The 27,398-nt window shown below is 39.6% G+C and overlaps 1 protein-coding gene across 3 annotated transcripts in view; it reads left to right on the top strand.

The window, feature by feature from the left end:
• FAT3 (FAT atypical cadherin 3) overlaps positions 1-27,398 on the top strand; it is a gene marked incomplete at its 5' end in the record, with an annotated part of 483,523 nt that overhangs the window by 443,033 nt on the left and 13,092 nt on the right. For all 3 annotated transcript variants that reach the window (XM_081281174.1, XM_081281175.1, XM_081281173.1), the window contains 3 exons: positions 8,550-8,684; positions 10,486-10,643; positions 17,128-17,596. In XM_081281174.1, the coding sequence (XP_081137300.1) occupies positions 8,550-8,684; positions 10,486-10,643; positions 17,128-17,596 (762 nt within the window). The remainder of the gene's footprint in view (positions 1-8,549; positions 8,685-10,485; positions 10,644-17,127; positions 17,597-27,398) is intronic.

Genomic DNA, 27,398 nt, shown 5'->3' with positions numbered 1-27,398 from the left:
ATTTCTGCACCAAAGTTCTGTTAGGGCCTACATGCAGTGATTCACAGCAGGGTTCAAAAGGGGTTTTGGACAGGACAGGGCAGACTCTGCAGGAGAATTAATTCTGAGAACTCAGCAAAAATCTGTGGAGGTTGCAATGTCCTAGGCACGGAAGACTCAACATGAAAAAATACCATCTCTGCTCTTAGGAGCTGGCTCTGGTGTAGTCAGTCTGCAAGCCCCTACTTGCTCTAATACTGCCATAATAAGTGCCACAGAGCAAAAAGCACAAGGCCCTCTTGTGGCTTCTGTGATGTTTATACACAGAGACCACACATGTCCTGGGTCTTCAGGGATGAGTGTGAGTTCATCTAGAAGGCATCTAGAGGAGGCCTTGCAGAATTTCATTAAAGGAGGGAATTTAGAAGGATCATTTAGGGGGAAGGGGTAGGAGAGGACTTACTCTTCATTTTGTATGAGATGCTAATGTTTTAAATGAAATAGGTTTCAAGGTGATGTCCCTGATTAGGACTCCTATTCTCTAGTCCCCACAAACCTTTCTATTTCCATTAAATCTAGAATTTCAGAAGTTTTACTAATTAAGTCCCTAGATAACCTAAAAGGAGGCCTTCCAAGTTTGAAAAGTGAGTGCTTTTTCAAACAAGAGCTTGGTCTGCATAGTCAGACCAAGCTCTCAGCTTCTTCTGACCTTTTAGTCACCCTTATAATTAAATTTAAATAAAATTCTAGATTTTAGCAATAAAAGGGGCTCAAAAGGTCATCTGTGAAGACCCATCTTCAGTAGGGGATGTATGATAATCACCATTTTATAAATGTGGAAGTTAAATGCCTTGCCCAGGGCTGTACCCCTGGTGAGAGTGTCCTGCTGACTCAGCACAGGGTCCCCTTGGTCCCTATTTTATTATGTGCTCTTAAGAACAAGAACTTTTCTATTTTTTTTTCCATGTGAATCATAACCTCAATACTATGTACTCTATGAGAATACCCAAATAAGCCCATTTTCTTAGCAAACTGATCATCAGCCTCACAATAGGATTCCAGAAAGACACAGGTTCTCAGTCTCCAGTATGCAGAGGGATTTTGGGAAACGTTGAGCCCCATACTCAGATATGGACAGTAGGTTTAGGCTACCTTGAAACCTACACTTACTTTCTGTGCCACACACGTGCTGCTGATCAAGAAAATTTAGAGAGATCTCACAGGAAGGTAAAGAGAAAAAAATTTCCTCCAAAGTCAGAGGGAAAACTCTTGGTTGTAATAGTAATCACCCTCACACTTCTTCTAAAGTTTCCTTCTAAGTAAAAATACAGTGAAGATTTGTTAAGGTAAACATTAGTTATTTTTAGGCATCTTCTCATTTATTGGGCAGATGGACAGGAGAGGTCATTTAATTCAACAAATGCTCCTCCCCCTCCACACACACACACACACACCACACACACACACACACACACACACACACACACACACACACAACTTGTATTGACTACTTATCTGTTTACCATAGGAGGCCCACAAATTTATTAAATGAAGTTTCCCAGTACTCCTAGAATAATTAGCATGATAAATAGGATAGGTAGCTATCCATTCTGCGCTGTATAGAAATGTTGATACAGATGTGGCCTCAGTGTTCTACCCTCCTCCCAATCTCCAGCTCATCTTTTTGTCATGCAGATTTTTGGGTTCAATTATCATCATTAGCATCTTGAACCAAAATGCTGACTTGTGTTAACCAAATGAAAACAGACTTGAATTTTAATGCCAAATAAGCTCATTAAATTCTAGCCACCATGAAGCATCACATTTGAACAGAACTTCAAGAGATACAAAGTTCTGATGTCAGGAGATGGCTTCTGGTGAACTTCAGATATTCAATGAACATTCTCCCTTCAGTAAGAATCTTACACCAACTCTCAATCTTACATCAACTCTCAATCTTACAGATGGAGAGTGAGACATGCCCTGGAGCCTCCATGAGGAAAGCCGGAGGACAGGGCACCAGAACAACCCATAAGCTGCACTAAGACTCCATCTTTTAAAGTTTCCATTGATTTTCAAAAGTCTGATATAGAAATATATCAAAAAATGAGGGAATGAACTCCCAAGGAGACAATCAGAGTTTACAACCAAAGTGTCCTATGAGATTAATGGCAGAACCGGATCCCTCGTTTGCCACCTTTATTTAGGAATGGAATCTAGAGTTCCCAGTGAAATCAGTGAGGCATTATGAACATTACCATGTGTGAAGCCCTCTGCTAGACAGAGATGAGTGAGACAGCAGGGGCAAGTGCTCTCATAGGGTGCTCAGGGTACTGAGAACAGTGCCGTAACCCTGGAGATGATACTACCTGAAAGGATGCTTAGAATGAGGCACATGCCCAGGATGAAGTGTTCCAGGCTGAGGATCCTATGAGCAAAAGTGTGATGTGAGAAACACCATGCAATTCAATGCACAGGTCAAGGCAAGGACGCACGTGACAACTCATATGTGTTGAGCCATGACCAGGTTCATGCTATGTTTCACATATATATAATTACATTGAACCCTTGCTGTAACCCAGTAGGGTAGGTATCATTAACTTCAGATATTAAGGAATCCAAGTCTTGGCAAGGTCAATTAACTTGCTCATGGTCAGGGAGCTAATAAATGGCTGAACCAAGATTCCTACCTGACCGTTTAATTCAAAGCATTTTTTACCATTATATTTTACTACCTCTGTGAATATTTGGAAGGAACTTGGAAGCTACTTATTTCAATCTCCTACCCAATACATACATCCCATTTACTATGTCCCTGTCATAGAAATTCAATTGACAGATAAATAGAGCTGTTTATGGGTGACCATGCTAATTATCTTCTATTAAGCACAATAAAATAAAATAATGAAGATTTCTATGAGATAGTCTTAAAACTTAGCTTTGACGAATTTTTGGAAAATGAGCAATATTTGAGATTGAGTTTACTCTTAGGGTAGTGTTTGTTAATGCTAATTATCTGAAGACAGGGTCAACAGGCCTGATCCCAGTGGTTTCAAATAATCCTAAATGTTTTCTCTGAATCTTAAAAAGGTTCCGTATGAAGTAGGAAGTTTCTATTTTTCATTCATAAGAGATCTATCTCTGCAAATCCTTTATCTCCAGGACACATGAGACCAAAGTTATCAGAAAGGTTTGACACTGCTTCTACATGTGAATATTCCTTATATATTCCATCCATGTACAACAGCCTTCAGGGAGTATGTCTGAAATGAAGCTGCATTCACCCTTTAGTGAAATCACATAGAAAAGATGGCTGAATCAAGAAAACGGCATTCTGAGTGGGTCTTTGCTTCTGAGCATATACAACAGACAACTTCAAAGCTGAAACCTGGGGGGAACATGGTTTAAAACATCTTGCAGACCATGTATTAAAAAGACAGCTCGTTAACTTATGTGGCATTGGCCAGGACCTAGCATTTTGGCAAAGCATATGGGTACAGGGTGTGGGGTGTTTACAGTTAGTTATTGGATTCTTCAATGTAATGAAGCAGCAACATAAATCAAGAGGGTAAGTCAGTAAGAGTGGCAGTATAATAAACATAGCTAGAAACTGATGTATTGGCTGATGGCACAGACTTAAACCCAGGGGCTCTGTGAATGCTGAGGAGATGAGATGAGAGTCATAAATATGGTAGTGAGACCCTTACAAAACCTTCAGAGGACCACCCTTCTCCTTGCATTTTCCAAAGCACTGAAGTTCCTGCTCCAACTAATCATCTGTTGTCAATATCATGGAAAGTGACCTAAATTTCCACCTCAGCAAACCTTTCAGAGAATAGCCACACTGTGTGCACATGTACCTGGTGGAGGGGCCAGGTTTGAACACCCGCACCTGAGATGGGGAAGGCAGTGCCAACACACAGCAACATGCATCCTGGGAATTGCTGAATAAAAAGCTTCAGGCCCTATTTATGCCTCCAATGCACACACTATTGCCTATCATCTGTCATCTTATAAATCAAGAATCTTGCCCAAGAAGAACTGCATGTAAAATGATCACACCTAAGTTCCCATTGCTGCCAGGTTGTTAGTTGAGTTTGTGTCTCAATTTTGAGAATTTGTTTAATTTCTTTTTCAATCTTTACAAATTGCTTTCACATACACTAGCCCATTTAATTTTCACAATGCTATGAAGAATCCTTATCCTGATTTTTTTTTTGTAAAGGAAATCAAGACACAGAAAAGTCAAGCAAATTATTCAAGTACACACATTGAATAAATCAAATGACTAGCCAGGGCCAAAATCCAGGCCCGCAGCTTGCCAATGCAGTCAGTACCCTTTCGGATCACACTACACCACCTTCCCAAGGGAACCTGGAAATGGGAACAGAGCTTACTCCTCCTGCTTTATGTTGTGACAGGAACTAAAAATGTCTGGTCCTGCCCTTGCATACAATAAATGGTGTCAGCTGGTTTGATAAAGTGGGAGCCTTCTCCCTTCATGCTCACTCTGGCACCAAATTGATGGATGCCTGGGGACGCAGAGCATGCAGGTCTACAAGCCCTCACTCCCCAAGCTGTCACTGAGCACAGCACAAGTTCATTAAACCTGGATTATCTAATGATAGTTAATAAGATAAACTTCCCCTGAGAAGCCAAAAGGAGTTGACACTGTTGTCTCTTAACTGGTACTCAGGAGCTGATGAGGCACTTTCTGCCAGCACAGAGAGAGTCTTTAAGGCTCTTAACAGTAATAGGTATATACACTTTCCTGAAAAGGGGATGACATCAACATGTGATTTCTAAAAACAAGTTAACCCATTATCACTCACTTAAAGCTTACTGGATTTTATGGAGCTAGATAACTTAGAGCTTTGACTAGAAAGAGGATTGCTGTACCCAAAGTGTCCCCAGGCCCCAAAGCTGCGTTCATCAGAGGCATCCAAAGGTCAAGTTCCTCTGATAATGTGTATTTCAGAATGGACCTAATTTCTTAGATAGTTTGCAGAAAGGAAAGTAATGCTGTATTACATAGAGAGAATCTTTAGTTTTGAGGAATACGCTTTTCAATGGCTTTGAAAGTGTTTACTAGGAATAGACTGCACATGATCACACCAATCTCCAGCTAAGGAGGGTGATGCATGTACACTGACCTACAAGTTCTAGTCTGCCTCATATTCCTTGAGCAGCAAGAGTGGGCCAGGGAGCAGAGCACCCTGACAGCAGCAGCTGGATTATATGTGTATGATGGGGCATGTTCCAGGCTGGGACTTGGAAGGAGGCCCCAGAGGATTTTTTAAAGCATCGAGATATATATTCCTTACCAAAAATTGTCCCCTTGACCCTAAAGAAACCATGAAAACAAAAAGAAAGAAAAAGAACCTATTAAAGTCAATGGCTGCTGGAATGAATGTTATTAGGTATCTAATATTTACATCAATACTATTAACTTTAGAATGTACTTGTTGCAATATTTATATTATTGTTTTCAATATATTCTCAAGCTACATTTTTGAAAGTGGAGATTTGCTCTAGTATAATCCATTGATTGGTGACTATGATTTAATTATGGCACAAGATAATTAGAATGAAAGCTAGGTGCAGCGGCACACACTTAGAATCCTAGCAACTCAGAAAGGCTGAAGCGGGAGAACCACAAGTTCCCGATCAGTCTTGGCAACTTACAGAGTCCCTGTCTGAAAATTTTTTAAAAGGGCTGGTAATTTAGCTCAGTGGTGTAGTGCCCCTGGGTTCAATACCCAATAAAAGCAAGAGGGGTGGGGGGAGGGAGAAAGGAGAGGAGGAGGGACAAAGGGAGAAAAGAAAAAGAAAATTAGAATAAAAGGAGCTGTGAGTTTGAGATTTAGTTGGTGGTTGAAGTGGCTTTGTGCTTTAACCCAAAATAGGAGATATGGATGATAAGGTGAGAGGCCCTGTACTAATTCCCAGAGCAGAATTGGTGGTAAAAGAAAAAGCCAAAATGTGAATAAAAAGTAGAAGTACTCAAATGCTGAATTTGCTCCAAAATATGGTATTTAGCTTTTATTATATACACTCACAAATGTTTTAGTTTGTTTTCTTTTTAAAATATTACCATAATTCCTACAGGGATATGTAACTTTGCCATCACAGGTCTGAAGTTATCTAGCCCCCTTTTAATTCTTTGAAACAGAGCCTTTTAAACTAGATTTTTGATAATGCAATGTTTCTTAACAAAGCAGTCATTTCATAAACCAGAACAGACTATAAATGTAATATCTCAAGGTGTATCTCAGAAACATAGAAACTTATAGAAAAGGTAACCTTAGACTATCTTTCTTTCTTTCTAATAGAAAAAAGATGTTCATGGAACATGAACAACCTACAAACATAAACTATTAATAATTTGAAGGTAATATCCTGGTAATTCAGAAGTTACTTTTTTTTTCTTAGTACTGGGTCTTCAGAATTGAAGGGCCTAGTACATACTAGGCAAGTGTTCTACCACACTTGCCTAGTGAGCTACATCCCCAGCCTCAGTTACACCTATTTGATGGAATGTTTTGGTGTGATTTTGGTACACTGTCACCTCCATGTGGCTGAGTTTAGCGTTGGGTTCAGTTTCCATTTGGGAGCATATATTAACTCCTGGTGAATATTGAGGAGTAACCTGGAGGCTGCAGGCAGTCAGAGACTGAGATGAAACCACCAATGAGACAGCAGAGAGTCGGCAGGGAAAGTAGTGAACATACCATGAACAAACATCCCATATATGATAAGGTTAAGCCACCAACCATGGCTGGTACAGTTTCTGTTACTCAAGCCCAAGTTAAAACATTCCCTTTCTTTGTGAAGACTTCTGCTGTTGCCCCAGGAGACGAATTGTTTCTCCTCTGGTGCTTCCATTGCACTCACATACCTCTATCAAAACAGTTGTCTAATCATATAGTATTCTGCATTCTCATGTTGGCATTGTTTCCTGCCATCTTTATATGTCCAGGCCCATCACCTCCTTGGCCTTGAATAGTTATTTTATTGAGTTAGTATTTTAATTTTTTTTTATTGAGTGAATATGCCAAACATTGTTTAAAAACTGGTTATCAAAGCGTTTTGAAATAGGCCATGAGATGGTTAAACAGCTGTTTTATGTTCCATGAATATTAATCAGCACATGACAAGAATAAAGATTTGGGGGAAGAAAATTAGAAGATGTATTTCAGGGCAGTTGGGTCTTGTGGAACCATTTGTAGAGATCATTCTCAATTTTCAGTTAGAAATGCCTTCATCTTCTAGACTTCATAAGCTGGATCAGTGCCAAGAGTGCCTTGTATGATGGAGCTATAAACCGGTGGAAAATAGGATTTATGAATTCTGGGTTTGCCGGTGCTACTTATATTGCTTCTCTTGAGGATTATAGTTCTTAAAATGTTTGTGTGCAGTTAGCATTACACTTCTGCTTTTCCTAAGAAATGATGGTATCCTGAAACACTGCTTAATGACAAGGAGAGCCATCACGGAGGGGAGCCTGATGACTGGCCAGCTCTTCCAAGGGACAGAGCAGCTGATGTTAGGGCTGTTCTCGGTTCATGGAGAAGGGGCAATACCTTAGGCCACTACTAGCCCATTTAGGAAATAACCATTCCAGTCATGGATTATTTGAGTCTCCTTTCCTACAGTCCTATTACTACTTACACTCTTGCCAGGTTGAAAGGGGTCTAATTACACTTGAAATATCCAGGTCCTTTGAAAAGTGTTCTTCCCTCAGTGGACCCATATCTGCCCTCAACACAGTTCTGACCGAATTCCCTTGGGGCCTGAATTCTGCCTTAATCAGTTAATCTGCTTTCCAGGTTTTCCCTCCTGAAGGATTAACCTTTTATCATACTGTGCTGTGAACATCGAACAGGTAGAAAGAAAGCCTTTCTTTGCCAAGGATAATACTACTATTTTTGATAGCTGCTAGGGCATGCTTCCATCTAATCAATAAAATAGCATGTAGCAGAAGGGATTAGGAAGCAATGCAAGTTGTGCTTTCACAATTGAGAATTAGGCATATTTTCTGTAGAAACATTTTTCCCTACTGCCCTGAAATCAACAACTAACATCTTTTTTGGTCTACCCTCAAGTTTTTTAGGGCAAAGATAAGCTGTAGAAGAAATATAAATACAGGGGCACATGCAAATGGCTGCCAAGATGCAGGAACCCCACTCCGGTCAATACTAGTAGAACCTTTGCACAGTGATCTTTCTTCAGCTGAGCTTGGTCCAAGGGCAAATGAACATACTTTATCCTAAAGGAGGAGAAGCTCTATTTCCATTTGCTACTTTTTTTTTTTTTTGAGACTATGTTGCCTGCCCCACCTCAGCCTCCAGGTGTGCCCAGTTTCTATTTACATCTTACCTGCTTCAGTCTGGACATGAGCTTTAGGCAGTTATAGGTGAAGCCCATTTGAGTGCCTCTGCTTCCGGATAGCCTCTTTATTACTTGGCTCAGAGCTTGTAGAAGCCAGCTCTTGATCCATTCCTATGATCCCTAAAATGTTGGGTGAATCCTTTTGTGTACTGATCATGCCTGTTCCCACTTTGTCACAGGAGGACTGTGCCCAGGGTCCAACGATCCTTGTGTGGAGAAGCCGTGTCCGGGTGACATGCAGTGTGTTGGTTATGAAGCCAGCAGGAGACCGTTTCTCTGCCAGTGTCCACCCGGGAAGCTTGGAGAGTGCTCAGGTACAGAGGGTTTTGGAATGACAAGGGTCTAATTTCATACTTCTGAAACACTTGCCCTGGAGTAAATCACATGCCCAGGCCTTTCCAGGAGACATCACTGTATGCATGCAGTGATTTTCTTCAGGATGGAAAATAGTTAACAGCCATTCATTCTCACATTTACTTGGGATTTAGTGCAGCAGCACTGTACTAAAGAAAATTGTAAAGACTGAGCTCCTCAAATAAAAAGGAGACCACAACAGGTGTTCTCAGCTGTGAAGAATGTGAAATTATGGAAAATAGAAGTCTATCCATTAGGCAGAGTCAGACTATCTGTGGCAGAGCTTTTGATGTTCAGAGGGCAGCACAAATTCATAGTCATAAACAGATGAACAGGAGGTAAAACTGAGCTGATCCTGTTGATCATCCATATAGTAACCCCAACCAGAGCAATAAGTAGCTCTCCCCTGGAAATGTACAACCAAAATCATGTTCCAGAGAGAAAGAGAGAAAAAATCAGTGTTTAGATGGTTTTAATTCAAATGATTGTTTCTTTTCTTCACTTGATTTCAATATTTCTTTTGATTTACAGATTATCTACCACTCCTTGCCTCTAAAAAGAGTATTATTCATTTTGGGTATCCATAGAATCCTCATTTTGTTATAAGTATATTTTAAATACAGACACACCAATACCAATTTTGGAATCCAAGTAATATTTATTAAGTAATGATAATAATAGTAATTACAGTGGAAATAAAAAATAATTAGGTCTACTATGTGTAAGGCACTTTGTTAAGCAGTGGGTTTTAGAAATTCTGCCTTTGCAAAGAGAAGCATTGTTCATAAAAAACAGAAGCCAAGGTTCTTTTGCAGTTGATTTTAAGAATGGAGCTGCCCATAAGTCAAAGGGTCAACCAAAATGCTTGCATAAGTCAACTAAGTCTTAGAATTAAAAGAAAAGGGTGCTGCTCCTGCCCCACTATGTGTGCTATGCACTTAGCAGATGGATTTGCAGGTGACCATAAAATCAAATCTTATGACTTCTGATGTCACTTTTGGCAAAACTCTTTTGTCCTTTCTAGGTAGAAAACTTTGTCCTTGATTATCATCCCCTTGGTATATTTTCACATTTCCAACTTTCACCCCAGCAAGGCCATTTTTTCAGCCATTACTTTCCTTGTTATAACATAAAGTTGAAGACAATTTTTAAAAGATGGTGAACTCAGAATTGGGCAATGGGGACTTGGACTAAATATTCTGGGAAGGGAAGCCTTGAAATCAACAGCCAGAAAATGGAATTGTGACTATTCATGAATTTCCTTCCTATCAGTTACTTTTTTTCAACATAGTGCAAATGACATCAATTGGCTATTTGAAATTAGGATAGTGGAGGAATATGGATATTATTTTAAAATGGTTTGTAGTCTTTGTTTCACAGAACTGAAAGTTCTTAAGTGCCTAAGTGAAGGGGGATTGAGAGAGTCATGAAGTGATATCTTAATGCTATTTTTTGAAAGTGGCAGTTGGAATTTAGTGACACTAAGAAAAACAGGTTGTAGAACTTTACCAAGTTGCCCTTGGTATAAGATAAAAAGACTTTTTGGTAGCTGACTGGTTAATATTTTTTTAATTTTGAAATTAGAGTATGACATAAAATGAAGAACCAGTTTTTAAATCAAAACTGCTTTCTCCTTGATGCCTTCATTAATTTCCTATGGTCTTTAACCAATTTGCTTGGCAGATTTTGAGTAATTTTGTGTATCCCGCTTGTTTCTGGATGTTAAAAAAAAATCATGTCTTCTTGTAATGGTCTTCTCAGGGCACACTTCTCTCAGCTTTGCTGGAAACAGTTACATCAAATATCGGCTTTCCGAAAATAGCAATGAAGAGGATTTCAAGCTAGCTCTGCGCCTGCGAACCCTGCAAAGCAATGGGATTATAATGTACACCAGAGCAAATCCCTGTATAATTCTGAAGGTGTGTAAAATGGGGTATCTTTTCCTATGGTCAGTTTTCAGGTGAGTATTTTGGCTTTGGGTTGGGGACTGATGAAATCAGTTTTGATTTTGTGCTCTTTTGAGTTTAGAAAAACCAGAGCAGACTTCAGGGCAAAGGAGAGCAGCAGCAGGACTGGGAAGTGTGCCAATGTCCCATTTCCTTTTGAGTATTTGGCTTCAAAATTGGCTCTTGGTAGATTGGGGCATCTCCCTCTAGGGAGGATTCAAGGACTGGCCTCCTTTGAGCTATAACTGCTCAACAGTTCATTAGAAGAGTGCCCTCATCAGTTCCATGCCAGGTGGTCTTTAAAGGATTGTCTGTCCCCTCTTCTACCACAGTGGTCTGTCCCCACTGACCTCTGAAGGCAACTTCTCTTCCTGCTTAGTGGGGAAGTTGGAAATCAGGTAAGATAAGACTCCACATACCCTATCATGACCAAAGTAATCCAATTGCTAAATCATTCCCCAGACTCAAAAACCCTGTTATGGCACGCAGATTTCCTTTAGAGCAAATAAGGCATTTGTATTCAGCTCAGGGCACCTAGTGCTTTCATGAGAACGACAACAAAAATACTAACAGCTTTATGTACTTCATTTCTAAAAAAATAAAGTTAATATTGTTATACATTATCATCCCCATTGGATGAAGAAGAGGACAGCAGTTTAGAGAGGTTATATTATTTAGCCAGGCTTGCATAGCTAAGTGGCAAGTCCTGGACCCCGCCCTTCAGGGTCTCTCTCTTTTCATGCCTTTGATCTTCATGACATCCTCTCTCTCTTGCCGCTGAAACTCATTTCATCAGAGATCACATTCTGGACAACTGTAGACCAGATCCAGCCTTCTAGCATGAGGACAAGGGAGATGTATTTCATTTGATGCTATTCTCAGCAGGTTGCTATATCTGACCATTGTAAGTGCTTTTCAGAAACTCTCAGAGCCTCTCTAGTATTTTAGAGGAGCTGGAAATCTTTCCCTCACCAAGATTCGTACTTAACTAGGAATATGAAGGGCCTTTCTAGCATCTATACTTTGATTGTTCAATATGTCATATCCAAGTCGATTGGGTGGCCCAGTATCTAATTCTGAAGGCTGATGAGGTGGGAGAGAAATACAGAGCATGTTAAACCCCAGTAACTCCACATAACTATCACATAGACCAAAACTCACCTACTTTGCTATAACCAGTATTGCTGGGTGGCCAGCGTGAGTGAGCAGAGAGTTGGAGTTTAAAAGTTGGATATTTTTATGGTGCATCTCCCACTATCCTTATTTATTCAACTCAGAGAATAATTTTAGCTCTGGAGTGGAAAGGAACATTTTTAGAAGAAAATAAAAGAAGCACTATAGATGCACAGTTTTAGAGGAAATATGTTCAAGTCAGATATTTCCAGTAGAAGAAGAAAAATTCAAAAGCCTACACCCTGTTTTTATCCACTACTGGCTCCTCTAGCAGTCTGTCTTGGGTTAGTAGATCATTTTCTAAATAGTCCTGACAGTTGGGGTTTTGTGTAATCGCTGGGAAGGTCCCTACCCGTTCTGAGCTTCCACTCCCAGTGGCTCTCCCTGGTCTCACTGATGGTCCCTCCTCCTCCTCCAGGACTGTGGGTTACAGAACGTCCCTATGAGACAGATACTTTCTATTAACAAATCTCTGTAGAGCACTAAATTTGAGAGAGGACAAAAGCAGTGGACCTGAATGGCTTGATCCTAAAATGGAGCTTGTCATTTGACACTTCACTGACAAGTGTCTGCAATGTGCAGATCCCTAGGGATGGAATGGAAGAATAATTAAACCTTTTAGGCAGCTCCAGTTCCTAAGGTATATTGTATTTCAAGAAACAAGCATGTTTGTGAAAGTTGTGTAAATTGAACTTCTATAAATGGAATTGCAATAAACTAGGGATGGTTGCCATTTGAAGGACCCCTTCCATTAATCCCTTTGTAATGTGAATCATCACCCCTACTCTGTCCTGTAAGTTTGCTTTTCATATGTTGGGTTTGAGCAAAGCAGGACCCAGCTGTACTGAACTACTGCAGATACTCTCCCACAGTCACCAGCAATATCCACTTAGGGGATTTGAATCTGTTTGCTTAACATTTTCAGCCTCATGCAAGACTTAATTTCATTGGCTTTAGGCACAGTATGTGCCTTTAACTTTGGTTTAGCAACTAAGCTGAAATGCTTTGTTTAAACTGCACCTCTTCATTGTTTATATTTCCTCAGTCAGAGTGGCTGTCTAAAAACATACTTAACACAATCAGTGGAGTGAAGGGCACCCCTTAAAGATAGGTAAAGAATTTAATGGATACCTCAAGAAGTTAAAATGCTCATGGACAAAGAGTTACTGCCTCTTGGCAATAATAAAAGGCACTCATTCCCCACCTATCCTTAATACCTTGTCTTCCGAAAGAGAGTTCAGGCTTACCATAAACACCCAAATGCAATAAAATGCAATAAAATCAAAGCACCATTAAGATGAAAATAAAAGGTTAAGAGCCAACCATTGAAGCAGAGAAGGGAGGGATATCATTAATAAAAAAAAAATCTAGCTCCAGGGGAACTACTTTGATTCAATATAAATCATAATTCTGAGTTTCCTGGCAGCCAAAGGAACCATGAAAATAGTGGGATAGATTCTGTGACTCTCCTCATACCTATAAAAGAAACATGTTACCAGAAGAGATATAAAGATAAATTTCCAAGAGAGAAAATTTTTATCTGTGTCAGTCTTTCTGTTGCAATATACCTAAAGCACAAGGAGACCTTGGCTGTTAATCTAGAAATATCAAGTGCTTACCTTTTAAGAAAGTTAACAGGTAATATATTCTCAGAGATGGCTATTTTGAGATCGAAACAAAGATAGAGAAAGTTCATTTGATTTATAAAACTGACAACTTGGTATGGCCAGATCCTCCCAGCATAGACCAAAAAGTACCAAGGAGTAATCTTCCCACCAGACTCAAGAGTTCCAAGGTCTATGTAAGAGGGTCACTGAGAAGTGAATTAAACTAATAATTATATTATATAATAACAATAAAATTCCTAACGGTTTACAAAGTACTTTCACATACATGTATTTTTGATTCTCATTTCCTCTCCTTATGGGTTTGAATCTCTACATTTGCCTCAGAGGGATTTGGTGACTTGCTCAAAGGAATATCTAGTCAATAGTGGGTCTGGGCATGTGACAGAGGCAAGCATGTTGAAGTACTCAGAAGTTATCAAAAAAAAAAAAAAAAGAGAGAGTCAAGGGGCTGCGATGATCATTCATCCATTTATTTATTTCTTCAGAGCATACTTTGGAGCACTTACCCTGGGCCAGGTAGCCATTAATATGAAAATAGATTTTTTAAAGTCTCTTTTTCAAAAAATATTTAATACACTTCTTATAAGATCCATAATTGTGCTTCATTTTCTAGAGCCTCACACCAAGGATCTGATGTTATAAGACTTTGTGCCATAATTGACACTTTTACTCAAAATCCTACTTTTCCACAAAATTACTTTTTAGCTCAGATTTCTCATCTTTTGACCAGAAGCCACTGAATATCTGTTAAAGCACATCACTAATTTCAAACAATTGCAAGGATCTAAATACTTTATAACATTAGAGCAACACTCTCTGAATGATGCATTTACCTAGCTCAATCACATCCTTTCAGTATTATTATTATTATAGACTATTCTTACAGCTTTATGCACACCTCAATTTTTATTAAAATAGTTTGCCCTCTGATTTGAGAAAGCTTCATCCTTTGAAAAGAAGGATCTTTTAAAACTAGATAGATCCTATTCTGAAGAAAAGAAAAGTTGAATGGGATCAGAGCATATTTTTCCAGTGTGAGAGGTCTCAGACATGAAAAGAACAAATTGTTCTTTCCTCTCCCTAGCATAATATGCATGGAAATAGCAAAAGGTTATTAACTTTTCACAAGGTAACTTTTGGCATCAGCATTCTAGGTTGTCATATAAACAAGGCTGATAACCAAACTAGAACTGTGAAGATTCAAATGATTTTTTCTTTGTAAAATGGTGAGGATCATGTAAGCATCTGGTTTCTTTCATTTAGCAACATTACTGCAGTTATTTTAAAACAGGAAAAAAGGACACTTAATCATGCTCAGTGTTCATATGGGATAATTTTATTCCTTAATTACAGAACTTTGAGCTGTGCAAGTAGATTCAGTCATGTCAGTCCTTCTGGGTGAATTTGTAACTAGTTATTAATTCAAAGGGACTCAGTAGGAGTAGGAAAGGGGAATGGACCAAATAATATACTAATTGAACATTCTTTTACAAAATTTTACATGAATTGCAACCACCATCAGATTTTCCATGATAGACTAGGGATGGCATACTGTAGCCACAGGGCAAAACAGCAGATGGGCGATGGCAGAAAAAAAGTAGTCTCCAAAGTCACATTTGATCATTTTATTGCTTACATTGAAATACAAATATGGATATTATCCGGGAGCTGTCACTGAACACATATTCTGGTATGACTTACAATATCCATTCATTCCATTTTGTGACCAACAACAAAAAGGCAAAAGCAATTGTATGAGAGTATATGTGAAAGGTCCCTGACAAGAAAATAAATATATTTGTCTCAGTCCTTTTATATCTGAACATTTATGTTACAGAGCAGAATATGTATGTAAAAAGTATGTACTCTGGGGCCAAGCATTCTGCAGTGGGCACAGTATCCTTGTAAAACAAGCCACAGTAGTTCTGTTCTCCAGATTCAAACCCAGAGAAACCAAGCCACTGTCACCAGTTACGTAGATGCTAAAGCCACCTGAGTGGTACTTGACAGAGCCTGAGTTAGATTCAGCATTCCTCAATTCCCAGGGCTCGGCCTGGTTCACAAAGCCCCCTGTGTTCCATACATACATGTTAATATGGTATGAACCTATAAACTTTATATGCAGATGAGAGGGTACCAGAATGAGAGAATCTATGGATTCACAAAAGCAGAATTAGTTGTTTTGGGAACATACTTAAACATAATTGAAGAAATGTTTAATTTGTGATAATGGGTAGTGCCATGATACTCACTAAGTCTACCATGAGTAAAACTCATTTTGGAAAGTTTCAGCTCATTTCTATGAATTCAATGGATATTTTATATCTCCTTAGCTGTTAGTGACCTGGAAGGTCTGTGTTGCCCTGTCATTTCCTTTCCTTTCATTTTCTTTTCTTCTCTTGACAAGTATCTGTGTTCGGTCCAGAAATACAAAAGCCAACAGATCCTCCATGGACAGCCAGCCCCCCTTTCATGACTGGCACTGGCCTCCACGGGATCTTTTTGTTGGATCATAGACACAGGCCAGAAAAGAAGCTTTTGTCTAACAGTTTCTGGCTGTGAATCCCTTCATGGCCAAATATAAACTTGGCTAGACAGGGGCCAGCCCTCATGGCCATGATGCTAAAGCTACCTAACATTTTTTTTTAGAAATATGGACAAAGGTGGACCACAAAGGAGTCAAAGGCCAGCCCATCACCTCAGCAACAGTTGAACTGGCTCTCCATGGAGGATCAATTGCGACCCAGCAGCTCGTTACTAACCAGTGTGCTTCAATTGCACATGCTTTCCCCTGGGGTTAGTCTCCTGGAGGGAGATGGATGCTGTCCCTATACCAGTGCAATCAAAGCAATTCTCAATTATAGCACCCTAGACCAGAGGCTGAAAATACCCACAAGGTATAAGTAGCTAACTAGAAGATCCTCCTGGAAGAACAGATGTTGTTAAATATACATATGTTCTAAGCAAATGGTAAGGCCTGAGCACTTTGTGATGCACTACATACCAAAGAACTATTTTAAGAATAATGCTAGTGTTTAATAGAGAAAAGTTTCCAAAGCTAAAATACTTATGAAGCTGAGAACTAGGAAATCTGAATTTCTTCCTGTTCTCTTTCTCTCCCCTATAGCACATTCAAATAAACTTATTTGAGGAATATATAAGTATATACATGTAGTCAACTCCCCCATTAAACCATAAGGCCAGAAGGGCAGAGTCAATAATTCTTTTTTTCCTCCACAGCACCTATTACACTGCTTAGCATGTGCTGCATGTCCAAAAAGTATTAATGAGTTCACAGAGATCATTCCTATGGTGGAAATGACTAAGAAGGGTGCAGAGAATAAATACATCTAAACAAGGATATTGCTGTGAATTTTAAAAGGGAGAAGGTCCAGAGAAGAGAAACGATAGATTTCTAAAGTGGTGTTCAGGTCACTAAATACAGGAAGGTTTGCAACACATCAAGCATGCATTTTCATGACAGATAATGGGGAAGGGTGTTAAAAATCAAACCACAGCAGATTTGACTGTATCAAAAGCAATATTCATCTTGAGACTCCTTATGAAGCCCTCAGGTTAGTTAAGGTCATATGGTGTTTGGGAACATATTGAAAGATGCAAAATGTAAAAGGGTTCGGGTATTGCTTCCCACACAGATTGTGGACGGCAAGCTGTGGTTTCAGCTGGACTGCGGTAGTGGCCCTGGAATCTTGGGCATCTCCGGCCGCACTGTCAATGATGGGAGCTGGCACTCTGTCTTCCTGGAGCTCAACCGCAACTTCACGAGCCTTTCCTTAGATGACAGCTACGTGGAACGACGTAGGGCACCCCTCTACTTCCAAACTCTGAACACGGAGAGTACCATCTACTTCGGTGCCCTGGTGCAGGCAGACAACATCCGCAGCCTGACCGACACGCGGATCACGCAGGTGCTCAGCGGCTTCCAGGGCTGCCTGGACTCAGTGGTGCTGAACAACAATGAGCTGCCTCTACAGAACAAGCGCAGCAGCTTCGCAGAAGTTGTGGGCCTGACAGAGCTGAAGCTGGGCTGCGTGCTCTACCCCGATGCTTGCGAGCGCAGTCCCTGTCAGCATGGTGGCAGCTGCATAGGCATGCCCTCTGGGGGTGAGTGCATGGGCGCTATGGGCACACTGCAGGGAGGGCAGCGGGGAGCCTGTGATGTATGTGGCAGTACCACCTGCAGGAGGCACTGTCCACATAGCCATAACTAACCCAGGAGCTCTCCTTGAGCGGAGTACTCACACCCAAGATGCACACAGAACTTCTTAATCCTCTTTACCAAAGGGAAGTTTCAGAGCTTGTCTATTACTGTCCAGTTTAGCCAGTCTGTTGCAGAATCCCTCAAGAGCAGTATGATACCCAGGAGACCATAGATGCCACGAATTCTGCCCCTTCCCCTGTCCACCCCAAAACTTTCTAGTCTTCTGTGGCTTGAGCTAACAGGACACCATTTCAAGTTGGACCTTCATGAGCCAACTACCTGTCACTGAAGAATGATGTGTAGCAGTCTGAGTTGCATAAACATAACTCTTCTGGGAGCTACAAGTGGTTGGGGATGAATCTGGCACCCCAAGAATAGAACTATAGTGGAGGCCCTTGGAGCATACTTGAAAGCATATTAAACAGTCTAGTGATGGGGCTCTAAAAAGGAGCAGGAAGTCAAGAATAAGTAGAAGGAGGCTAGGCATGGTGGCCCATGCCTATAATCCCAGTAGCTCTGAGGCTGAGGCAGGAGGGTCAAAAGTTCAAAGCCAGCCATCCCAATGATGCGGTGCTAAGGCAACCCAGTGAGACCCTGTTTCTAAATTAAATACAAAATAAGGCTGGGGATGTGGTTTAGTGCCCTTGAGTTCAATCCCAGGTACCCAATAAATAAATAAGGAGAGGGAAATGTACATGAAATCTCAGGAGGGATAACATTAAAGGAGGACATGATGCTTTACCCCAATATTTTTCCCCAAAGATACATTATTAGGAAAGAAAGAGATTTTTAAAAAAGGGTGGGAGGGAGAGATTTATAGAGTATTTCTATTGTTTGAGGGAAAAGCCAAGATTATTTAAGATCTAGGAGTATAAAGATAAAAGAATCCCTGACTTTACCCAGATGCTGTTTCTGTGTTAAGGTAAACTAGGTCAGACATTCTTCTGGCTGAAATTTGCTACCTCCCAACAGCCCTACCACTGATTCCACTCCAGCCTCTTTGCTGTGTTGCTCAGCAGTAGTGTGATTAGCAAATTTAAACCTTCTTCACAAATCACTTAAAAGATTCTGCTGTGTGCATTACCATCTAATGTTTGTGAAGCCCAACTCCAAATTTAGAGTCCATTTTATTATTAGAATGTTATAAACTGTCCGTGAAATGATGCACGGCCGATATACAGACACCAAAGTTGTTTAGACTTGCATATGTTACTGCCACAATGAGGGCCAAGTACCCTGGGGGGAAATTTCTGCCGTCTCAATTTAAGAAATCTATTTGCTGTTTTTACTGTCTCAGCAGTATATGTAAATAAAGGGTTGTTATGGTGCCATAATTCCCGAATGATGGGCAGTAACTATACTTCAGTGGTTCTATAAACCAGCCCATTATGACAAGTCATGGCCAGTTTTTCACCAGGCAAAACAATTCTACTAGTGTGAGCCATCTACGATATATAAAAGGAGCATATAATTAAATTGGGTTGAAACAGAACACCACTCCATGTCAAATCCTGGGTACACAGCCACAAATTGTAACATACTTTTAACGATGGCAGGACGTTGTTTTTGCTGGCAGAGCTGTGGGCTTCCACAATGGGTTATCTTTAAAATAATAATAATCACTGAGTGAAGGGAAAAGACCATGGAATCTCACTCTTCAATGTGCATTTTATTTTTTTATTGCCATGAAATCCTTTAGTTAAGTATTCAGGGCAGGTATGTTAATTAAATGACTAAGACCCATATAAGAAACAGAAATTTTCTCTACTTTTTAATCCCTTTTGGTTTAATCGAATTTTAGCATGAAGGACCCACCTGCCATATACTTTTCACATGGCCTTGAGAACTTTCCATCCCATCCCTAATGGCCCAGCCTTGCCTAGAACACACTCCCCGCTCCTCCCGCTGCTCTTAACTTCATTCTATTATTGGTACTGGGGTTGGGACTCTAAATAGGTTCTCTTTCTTACAAAATGATACAGCCTTTTATCAGTTCAATTCTCCCTTTTGTACTTAGGGGCTATGTTTTTCCAAAACAAAGATAATTTCTTTCCTTACCTCCATCTACACAACTCCCTTCTCTCAAACTTGCTATCTCTGTTGAGTAGAGGGGGCCCCATAGGAGCAGCCTGCCCACCAAAGCTATTCCCAAGCCTAGTTCAGTGGTACTTAGTTCAGCAGCCCCTGAGAGTATGGTCTCCCATTACTTCCCTGAGGACCAAAAGCACAGGATTCCTCTTCTAATGTGTGAGAAATTACTTACCTACTTCCTGATTATAGGAATGAGGTCTTGGCCTCTAAGAAAAGAGGAGAAAGAATCGATTTTCTTGGTCTCATATCAGAGGAATTTTTGCTAGGTTCCTGTATCCTACCTGCAAATTCCCTAGTGCCAAATAGAGGAGGGTAAAAGAGAAAAGAAAAGAAAAGAAAAGAAAGAACCAATAATTTGGTCTTTACCTATATGTATGAAACTGTATAGTTAATTATAAGGTTACTTAAAATAAAAGGAAAATCTTCTTAGCTACAATAGCTTAGTTTAAAAAGAAGAATAAGACTTGAGATTTTAATGAAAAAGTATTCATCCCTCAAGAATTCTCTCTAGCTGCCAAGAAGATCTAATCACAGAGACAGACAGTCTTGGGTCCCCAGATCAAAGACTGGGATGCATGCAGAATTCAAAGAGGAAATCTGGGCTAGGGAAAGTAGGATGAAGTGCTTAAAAGGTGACTCCTTGCACATGACAGCACTGAGGACAAAATTTATTTATTTGAATTTCTTTCTGTTGTTGGAACCTGTGCCATGTGTTCCTCTAAAATTTCAGGACACATGTTTCAGCATGGTCTTCCCCTTGACCACTGAAGAACACTGAAGCATTGGTCATTGCCTCTCCCGGTAAGAGACTCCATTCTCAAGCTGTGTCCATCCTAGCATATTGTTGCAGAACATTTAGAACCTTTAAGGCAGGCAACCCACAGCAAGAAGCATTTTCTTGCAGGAAAGTAGGATGTTCCAACCACCCCAAACCCAATCAAACCTTTGGCATGAATCAGGGCAAGGAAGCCACATCTTCTAGTTTGGAATGACATGGTCAGCGGTTTTTACCAATGTTATAACATTGGCTGCCCCAGAAGGAAGCCATAAGAACCCCAGGGGAGTCAGATCCCAGAATGCTGACTTGTAATAAGAGGGTAAATATGACTCTGTAAATCAACCACAGAGGGAAGGCTTTCTCTCTTGGTAATGCCTTAAGATTATATGTATTTCATAAACATGAACTGGAAATAGCAACCACCCTGGAAAAGAAATGGTTAGGGCCTATTCTAACCCTTACATTTCCAGACCCAGTAAGCAGGGGGAAAAACCCAGTAAGCACCCACGATCTGAATAAGGAGTGCCCAATCCTCTGTGTCTTATTGTACTGAGCTCAAGTCTACTAACAGAAATTTTAATTGAGGCTAAGCTATCATTTGGTAAAGCAATGCACTAAGTCAGGCAGTCATTAGTCCAGAAATAGACACTCAGACAGTTTTGCATGAGACTAGAAGCCTAAGGCCTGAAATGAAAAGTTGGGTACATTTTTAGTAGTAAGACTTACTATTTGTTAGACCTTTGCTGTGTGTTTCACACTGTGATAAGGGATTACCTTTTTAAAGAGTTTATTCTCTGGGATATTTAATTCTCACAACAATGCTATGGAGATGGTCTGTTTTTCCCTCCTACTGACCCACTCCCTAAGAAGAAATGGGCCTGAGAAGCTACTAACTAGCCTAGCATCACAAAAGTGATGAAGCCAAATTTGACCCAGATTGTGGGAACTCGCCAGTCTAGACTCTTGCCCCTTGATACTCAAAGTGTGTTCCAAAGGCCAGCAGCATCATCACTGGGAATGTTAGAAAATCAGTATCTCAGATCCTACCCCAAACCCACTCAATCAATCTGAATTGTAATAAGCTCCCTACATGATATACTTACTGATTTTTCTATTTCCAAACTACCCTGGAACCTGGGGAAAATTCTAGTTCTTTTTTTTCTCATAGTATAGACATGCAGGTACAACTCTAGGATACACTAGATCGTCTGAAGACCTTGTTAAGATGAGACAGTGTTATTTTTTTAAGTTTCTTGATTATTAATGAAAAAGGAAAACCTATTTACTGGCTCCATCAATTGCCATCCATATCAGAGGTACTTTCTGTTAGGTGAAATTGTATTTGCCAATTATTGTGCTTACTGCCAAGAAAAGTTTGGAGGTAAGGTGCCCAACATACAGAATCTGAATCCACAAGGGAAGAATTTTGACATTTTTATTTTAAACAAGTCTTCAGGATGGTTCTTTGCACATCCGAGTTTCAAAACTACTGACATTCACAAATCTCAATGACTCTGTGCTTGCAGGAATGCCCCTTGGTGAGTTCCAGGAGAGGTAAACAGACATAGAATACAGGGAAATTAAAAGTCAAATAAACAGCCTATATTTTTAAAAAACTTTTTGATGAAATATGAAGCATTGTTCCCCTGTTAAGAATTTTGGGTTACCCTGAGCTCCTCTCAAAGATAAAAATAATAGTGTCTGTCTATTCTCTCTAAGCAGTCGTGAGTATTCTGGCTATCAGGTTGCATGAAATGAATTCCCAAGTGTTGCAAATGCTCAGATGTTTTGGGCAACCAAGTCCTCATGCCACTTTGGGCCAGGGTTTGTTGAGTATTTCGTTTCCTTAACTTGTAAGGAATCACTGGTATAGATCGATTGGATCTATCAATCTTCAATTGAGTGTCTGCATTATGCTGAGCTCTGTGTTGAATTCTGGGCCTCACTGCTCTCTCCATGATCAATAAATGCCACTTGTGCAGCCTCCTTCTCCTCACAGATGGTTTAGGGAAGTTGAACAGGGTTCCCATATATGTTTCACCTACTGGCCCATTGAATAGAAACACCAGTAGAAAGAAGCCAGACTCACTGTGAATATACTGCAGGCATAATTTGGGTGAGTTTTGCAGCTTTGGAATTTTTTTTTCTTTTTCTGGGTAACATTCTTCTAAATATTGAATTAATATTTTGTTGTTGTTGTTGTTGTTTTGTACTTTGGGAAATTCTCACAATAATAGCATTAATAATTATAGCTACTATAGAAAAACTCAAAATCCTAAAGTAGGTTATGTGCGCACATAAAAGAACATACTAGAAGGTGAGAATTTATTGTGTGCCTAATGTTGTGAGTACACTAAAGGTTTGTAGAGCTTCAAAGAAAATATTAAAGGTTTGGCCCAATATACAATGTATGAAAGGTGAGCCCACTCTCCTAGGGAAAGTTATAGTTCTCCTCTTCAAAGGTTTTTATTTTACAAGGTCTAAAGGCATTGGATGTAGCCTGCTTGGTTAAAGAGAAAAGTCAAAGTGACTAAAAGTTGAAATGGCAAGGTAGTGATGGAGGCCATGGCTGGCTGGCTGCTGAGCTTGTCCCCACTTGTGATTAGTGTCTCATATGATAATTCATCCACCTGGTTTCTCACATGAATTAAGATTTGCATAAATCAGAGGTCTGAATATCTCCCAGTATTGAGCCCAACAGCCACAGTAAAAATCTCCCATAGCATGCAGTTGTTTGGTTTATGAGCAACACAGAGATGAAGTTGATTTCAGAATCCATAGTGATCAGAACAATAAAGTGCCTAATGTTTATGTGCTGCATTGTGGTTTATGAATCCAGAAATCGTTTTGTTCCCTTCGAAGTGTTGGTGAGTAGCACTTGTCAGAAAAAAGTAAGGAAGTTCCTGAAGGTCAGGCACTGCACTCATGATCATATTCAGCTGGTGGGCAACAGCCAGAACTTAAACTTACACTCAGGGCCCCACCACACATCACAGACACCTCCTCAAGTCCTGTAAGTTCTTGGAGTTTCTAAATAAAATCCTTAAGTTAGCAATCATGGAAGTTGATACTGACTGAGATCCCATGTGCTCATTGCATATTTATTGTCATTACTTTTACCTTTGTGCAGCAGGCAGGTATTATATCCTTTATCAAGGCTGCCAAGCCGGGATCAGACTGATGCTCACCTATACCACCAAGTGGGGCAGAGGGTAGAAGCCATTACCTGGATGAATCAGGTCAGAAACAACTGCTAAGTCAAAGGAGTAAAATATAAATTACCTTGATTTTTTTTTTCTTTTTGCCTGCCCAGCCCAAATTCCCTCCATAATTGCTTATTCCATTTCTATTTTTGCATGTAATAGTTTTTGCAATGTTCATCTTTGAGCAAGGAAAGGAGAAGGCATTTTAAGTTTGTCTGGGTACAGATTTCAAAACCATCTGCATCTGCTATAACTAGAAGGATTGTAAACAGGAACACAGCTTTGAGACAGTGCTTAAAAATACACTTCTTATTTTGCCAAGATTTGAAATAAAAGAAACTATGGCTTTTTTTGTATATGTATCTCAATGTTGGTAAAACCGTTTCCTTTCTAAATTTGGGAACCGAGTATTAAGTATATTTGCCACTCATTAGCATAGGCAATGGTGAGGAAAAACATCTTATTTAAGCTTCCATTTCCTCACCTGTAAAATAATTATGATAATAGTACCTATGGCATAAAATTGTTGTAAGAATGAAATGCATAGACAGTTCTTAGAATTTTTCTAACACATAACAATCTATTGTTCTTATTAATGATTTTCTAGTTTAATATTCTCCTGCCAAACAGAAAGAAAATCTACTCTTTTTAATAAGATTTTGAAATTATCCAATGAGTTAATTTTTTCTTTTATGTTTATCAAAGTGTCAAATACTATTTGTGATCAAATAATGCCTGGATAAATCTTGGGACTCTGTTCCCTTTATTTGTGTGTGATACTAACTTATGGTAATGCTTGGAAAGTGTAGAAACTTTATTATGCTACTCACTTTATTATTTAATGATTATTTTGCTCCCAGAAGGAGAGTCTAATGTTGTGCACCTTGTTATAGCTTATCTGCTTCCTGGAGAGCAATGGGAAATAACTACAAGTCTGTCCCTCTTATTCCCAGCACATAGGAGCTCTGGCTCACTGACAAGTGATAATGTTAAAACAGATTTAGAGAAATATTTGAGAATCAGTAATATGGATTTGAGTTTGACTCAATCACTTAATACATTCTTGGACAATCACTGGTCTCTCTAGCACTCCCATCGAGTTGGGATGGTACTGGGGTCTATTCTTTTTCTTGTCCTACTATCATGACTAGAAAGTAATTTTAAACAATAAAGCATTAGATTCACTTAGTGTCATTATGGCAAACGTTGTTATCATAAAATTATTAAAAATAGGGCCCAAGATATGATAATTAAATAATAACCAAAGCTTTGTGAAAACAATTTAATTTTGATAAACTGGCCTTTCATAGAGGCTGAACAATAGATATCATTCTTCTTTAATTAAAAAAAAACAATATAAGTACTTTTTTAAAAAAGTCAAATTGCTTTCCCCTTCACAGTGTTAACATAAAAACTTCTCCAAATTTAAAGTTCTAAAAGATTTCTTCCAAAGTGCCTCTGCTCCTTTACCCCATGGGTTTCAGATTGCAAGAGCAGATCATAGACAGTTTACCTCTTTCTGATAACAGAGAAATTTGCAAAGGAAATATAATGAAGTACAGGGGTTAGAAATACAGTTCAGGACAATGGTGACAGGTTAGGACTCTGAAGCCAGACTGCCTGAGTTCACCAGCCTCATGATCCTGAATCAGCAATCGGCTTCTCCAAGCCTCTGTTTACTGATGAAAATCTGTAAAAAGCTTCTAAATGATGTTTTCTTGACTTTGCAATCCCAGTGTCTATCATAGTACCTATTTCGGGGGTATGCTAGTAAACCAGTTCTTTAAAAGTAAAGCCCCATATTTGTAGCATTTGCTGATTTCTTTGGTGTAAATACTCACACCATGGGGCTGGGGTTGTGGCTCAGTGGTAGAGCATTCACCTAACACATGCAAAGCTCTGGGTTCGATCCACGGCACCACATATAAATAAATAAAATAAAGATAAATACATAAATAAATAAATACTTGCACCATGTCTGATGTTAGGCTACCAGTGGTTTAACAACTGGCATGCCAGTTTCCCCGGTATCTAGCAGTCATATCTCAGGACCTCTGAACTGGCTCCAGCAAAACACTGCTGATTACTTAAGCACTCATGTGGAGGTGAATCAGTCAAGCTGGCTGCTGTATCAATAGTATTAGATGTCCCACAAAAAGATAATGAAAATAACAAAATACAGAAAGAAATGTGCATGAGTGAAATAGCATACTAGAAGTGATATCCCATTTTAACATTCCCATTTTCCAAGGCACAGAGACATCAGATTGCCTCTCTGCCTTTGGATAAGGATGCGTCCCATGACTCATAGTAGTGTCTAGTTTCCTTGATAGTGATTTAAATATTCCTTATTTCTAGACAACCTCTCCTTAGCCCCTTTCTTCTTCCAGCTTCCCTCTATCAGGAGATTGAGTTTTATTTAAGAAATTGTTAGAGGTTTGCCAAATAGGAGCTGGATGATTTATCCAAGTTGCTTTAGCCCCTTCCTGGATTTCCTCCCTTCTCATTCATTGATGTGCATTCCTGTGCTGTGCCAGTCTCACCCTATCCTTCAGTCTAAGAAAGAATATAAGCATCCTCACAGGTCATTCTGTCTCTAAATGACATGCCACTCCTGATCAAGAATTAGCCAGATGACACAAAGAAGCATTCTTCGCAATCCCAAGGGCTTTCAGAAATTCCCAATTCCATTAAGGAGAGAAACTTCCCAAATTGGAAAAAATAACCCTAAGTCAGCACAGTTTGAATCAAGTGTACCTTAGACTACTGCCTCCTTACCCACAGGCTTCAGGCCAGCCTTCTTTGAAATCCATGAGAGTACACGCTGTCTCAGTCTATAGATTTTCAACTGTCTTATATCTATAGCAATCAATTCACAAAATCCCAACATTAGTCCTTAACCACATTGTTAGCCCAAGAGCCCAGCACATAAGAGTGAGGATGGCTCTTTACAGTATTTGCAAAAGATCTTAGGAAAAAAGAAAGCCTCATTGGCTACTTAAACATAGTGGTGATAGCTGTCACAACCCAACTATCATGATAGTAATTTTTTACTTTTAATTTCAATCCCTCAGTGACCTAACATCTCACTATGACCCACCTTTTCATGTTTTTAGTACTGTATTATAATTGCACGTAGTAGTGGAGTTCATTGTGACACATTCATATACAAACTCACATATGCCCAGAATATCACTTGCTCCCATACATTCTTCAGTACTTCCCTTTTCACTACCCTCTTCCAGTTTCCTGTTCCCTTTCCCTGATCTGTGGAAGATCAGAAGAGTAGAGAACAGGGAACATATGTATTTCATTTTGGTGCATTATAATTTGACATAGAAATAGAACTCACTGTGATATATTCATACATGCATAAAACATAATTTGGTTGATTTTATTCCCCCATTCTTGCCTTTCTCATCCTTCCTCCCTCTTCCTTGGTCCCCTACCTCTACTCTATTGATCTCTCTTCCAATTTTGTAAGATCTGCTTTTTTAAAATTACTTTTTCCTCTCTAGTTTCCACATAATGGGGGAAAGCATTTGCTTCTTGACTTTCTGAGTCTGATTTATCTCACTTAGAATGATATTCTCCAGTTCCATCCATTTACTAGGAAATACCATAATTCCATTC

Source organism: Spermophilus citellus, assembly GCF_964194105.1.
Source record: "Spermophilus citellus genome assembly, chromosome: 2".
Lineage (NCBI taxonomy): Eukaryota > Metazoa > Chordata > Mammalia > Rodentia > Sciuridae > Spermophilus > Spermophilus citellus.
Note: the sequence above shows the minus strand (reverse complement) of the source record. Positions and strands in the feature narration are given on the sequence as shown.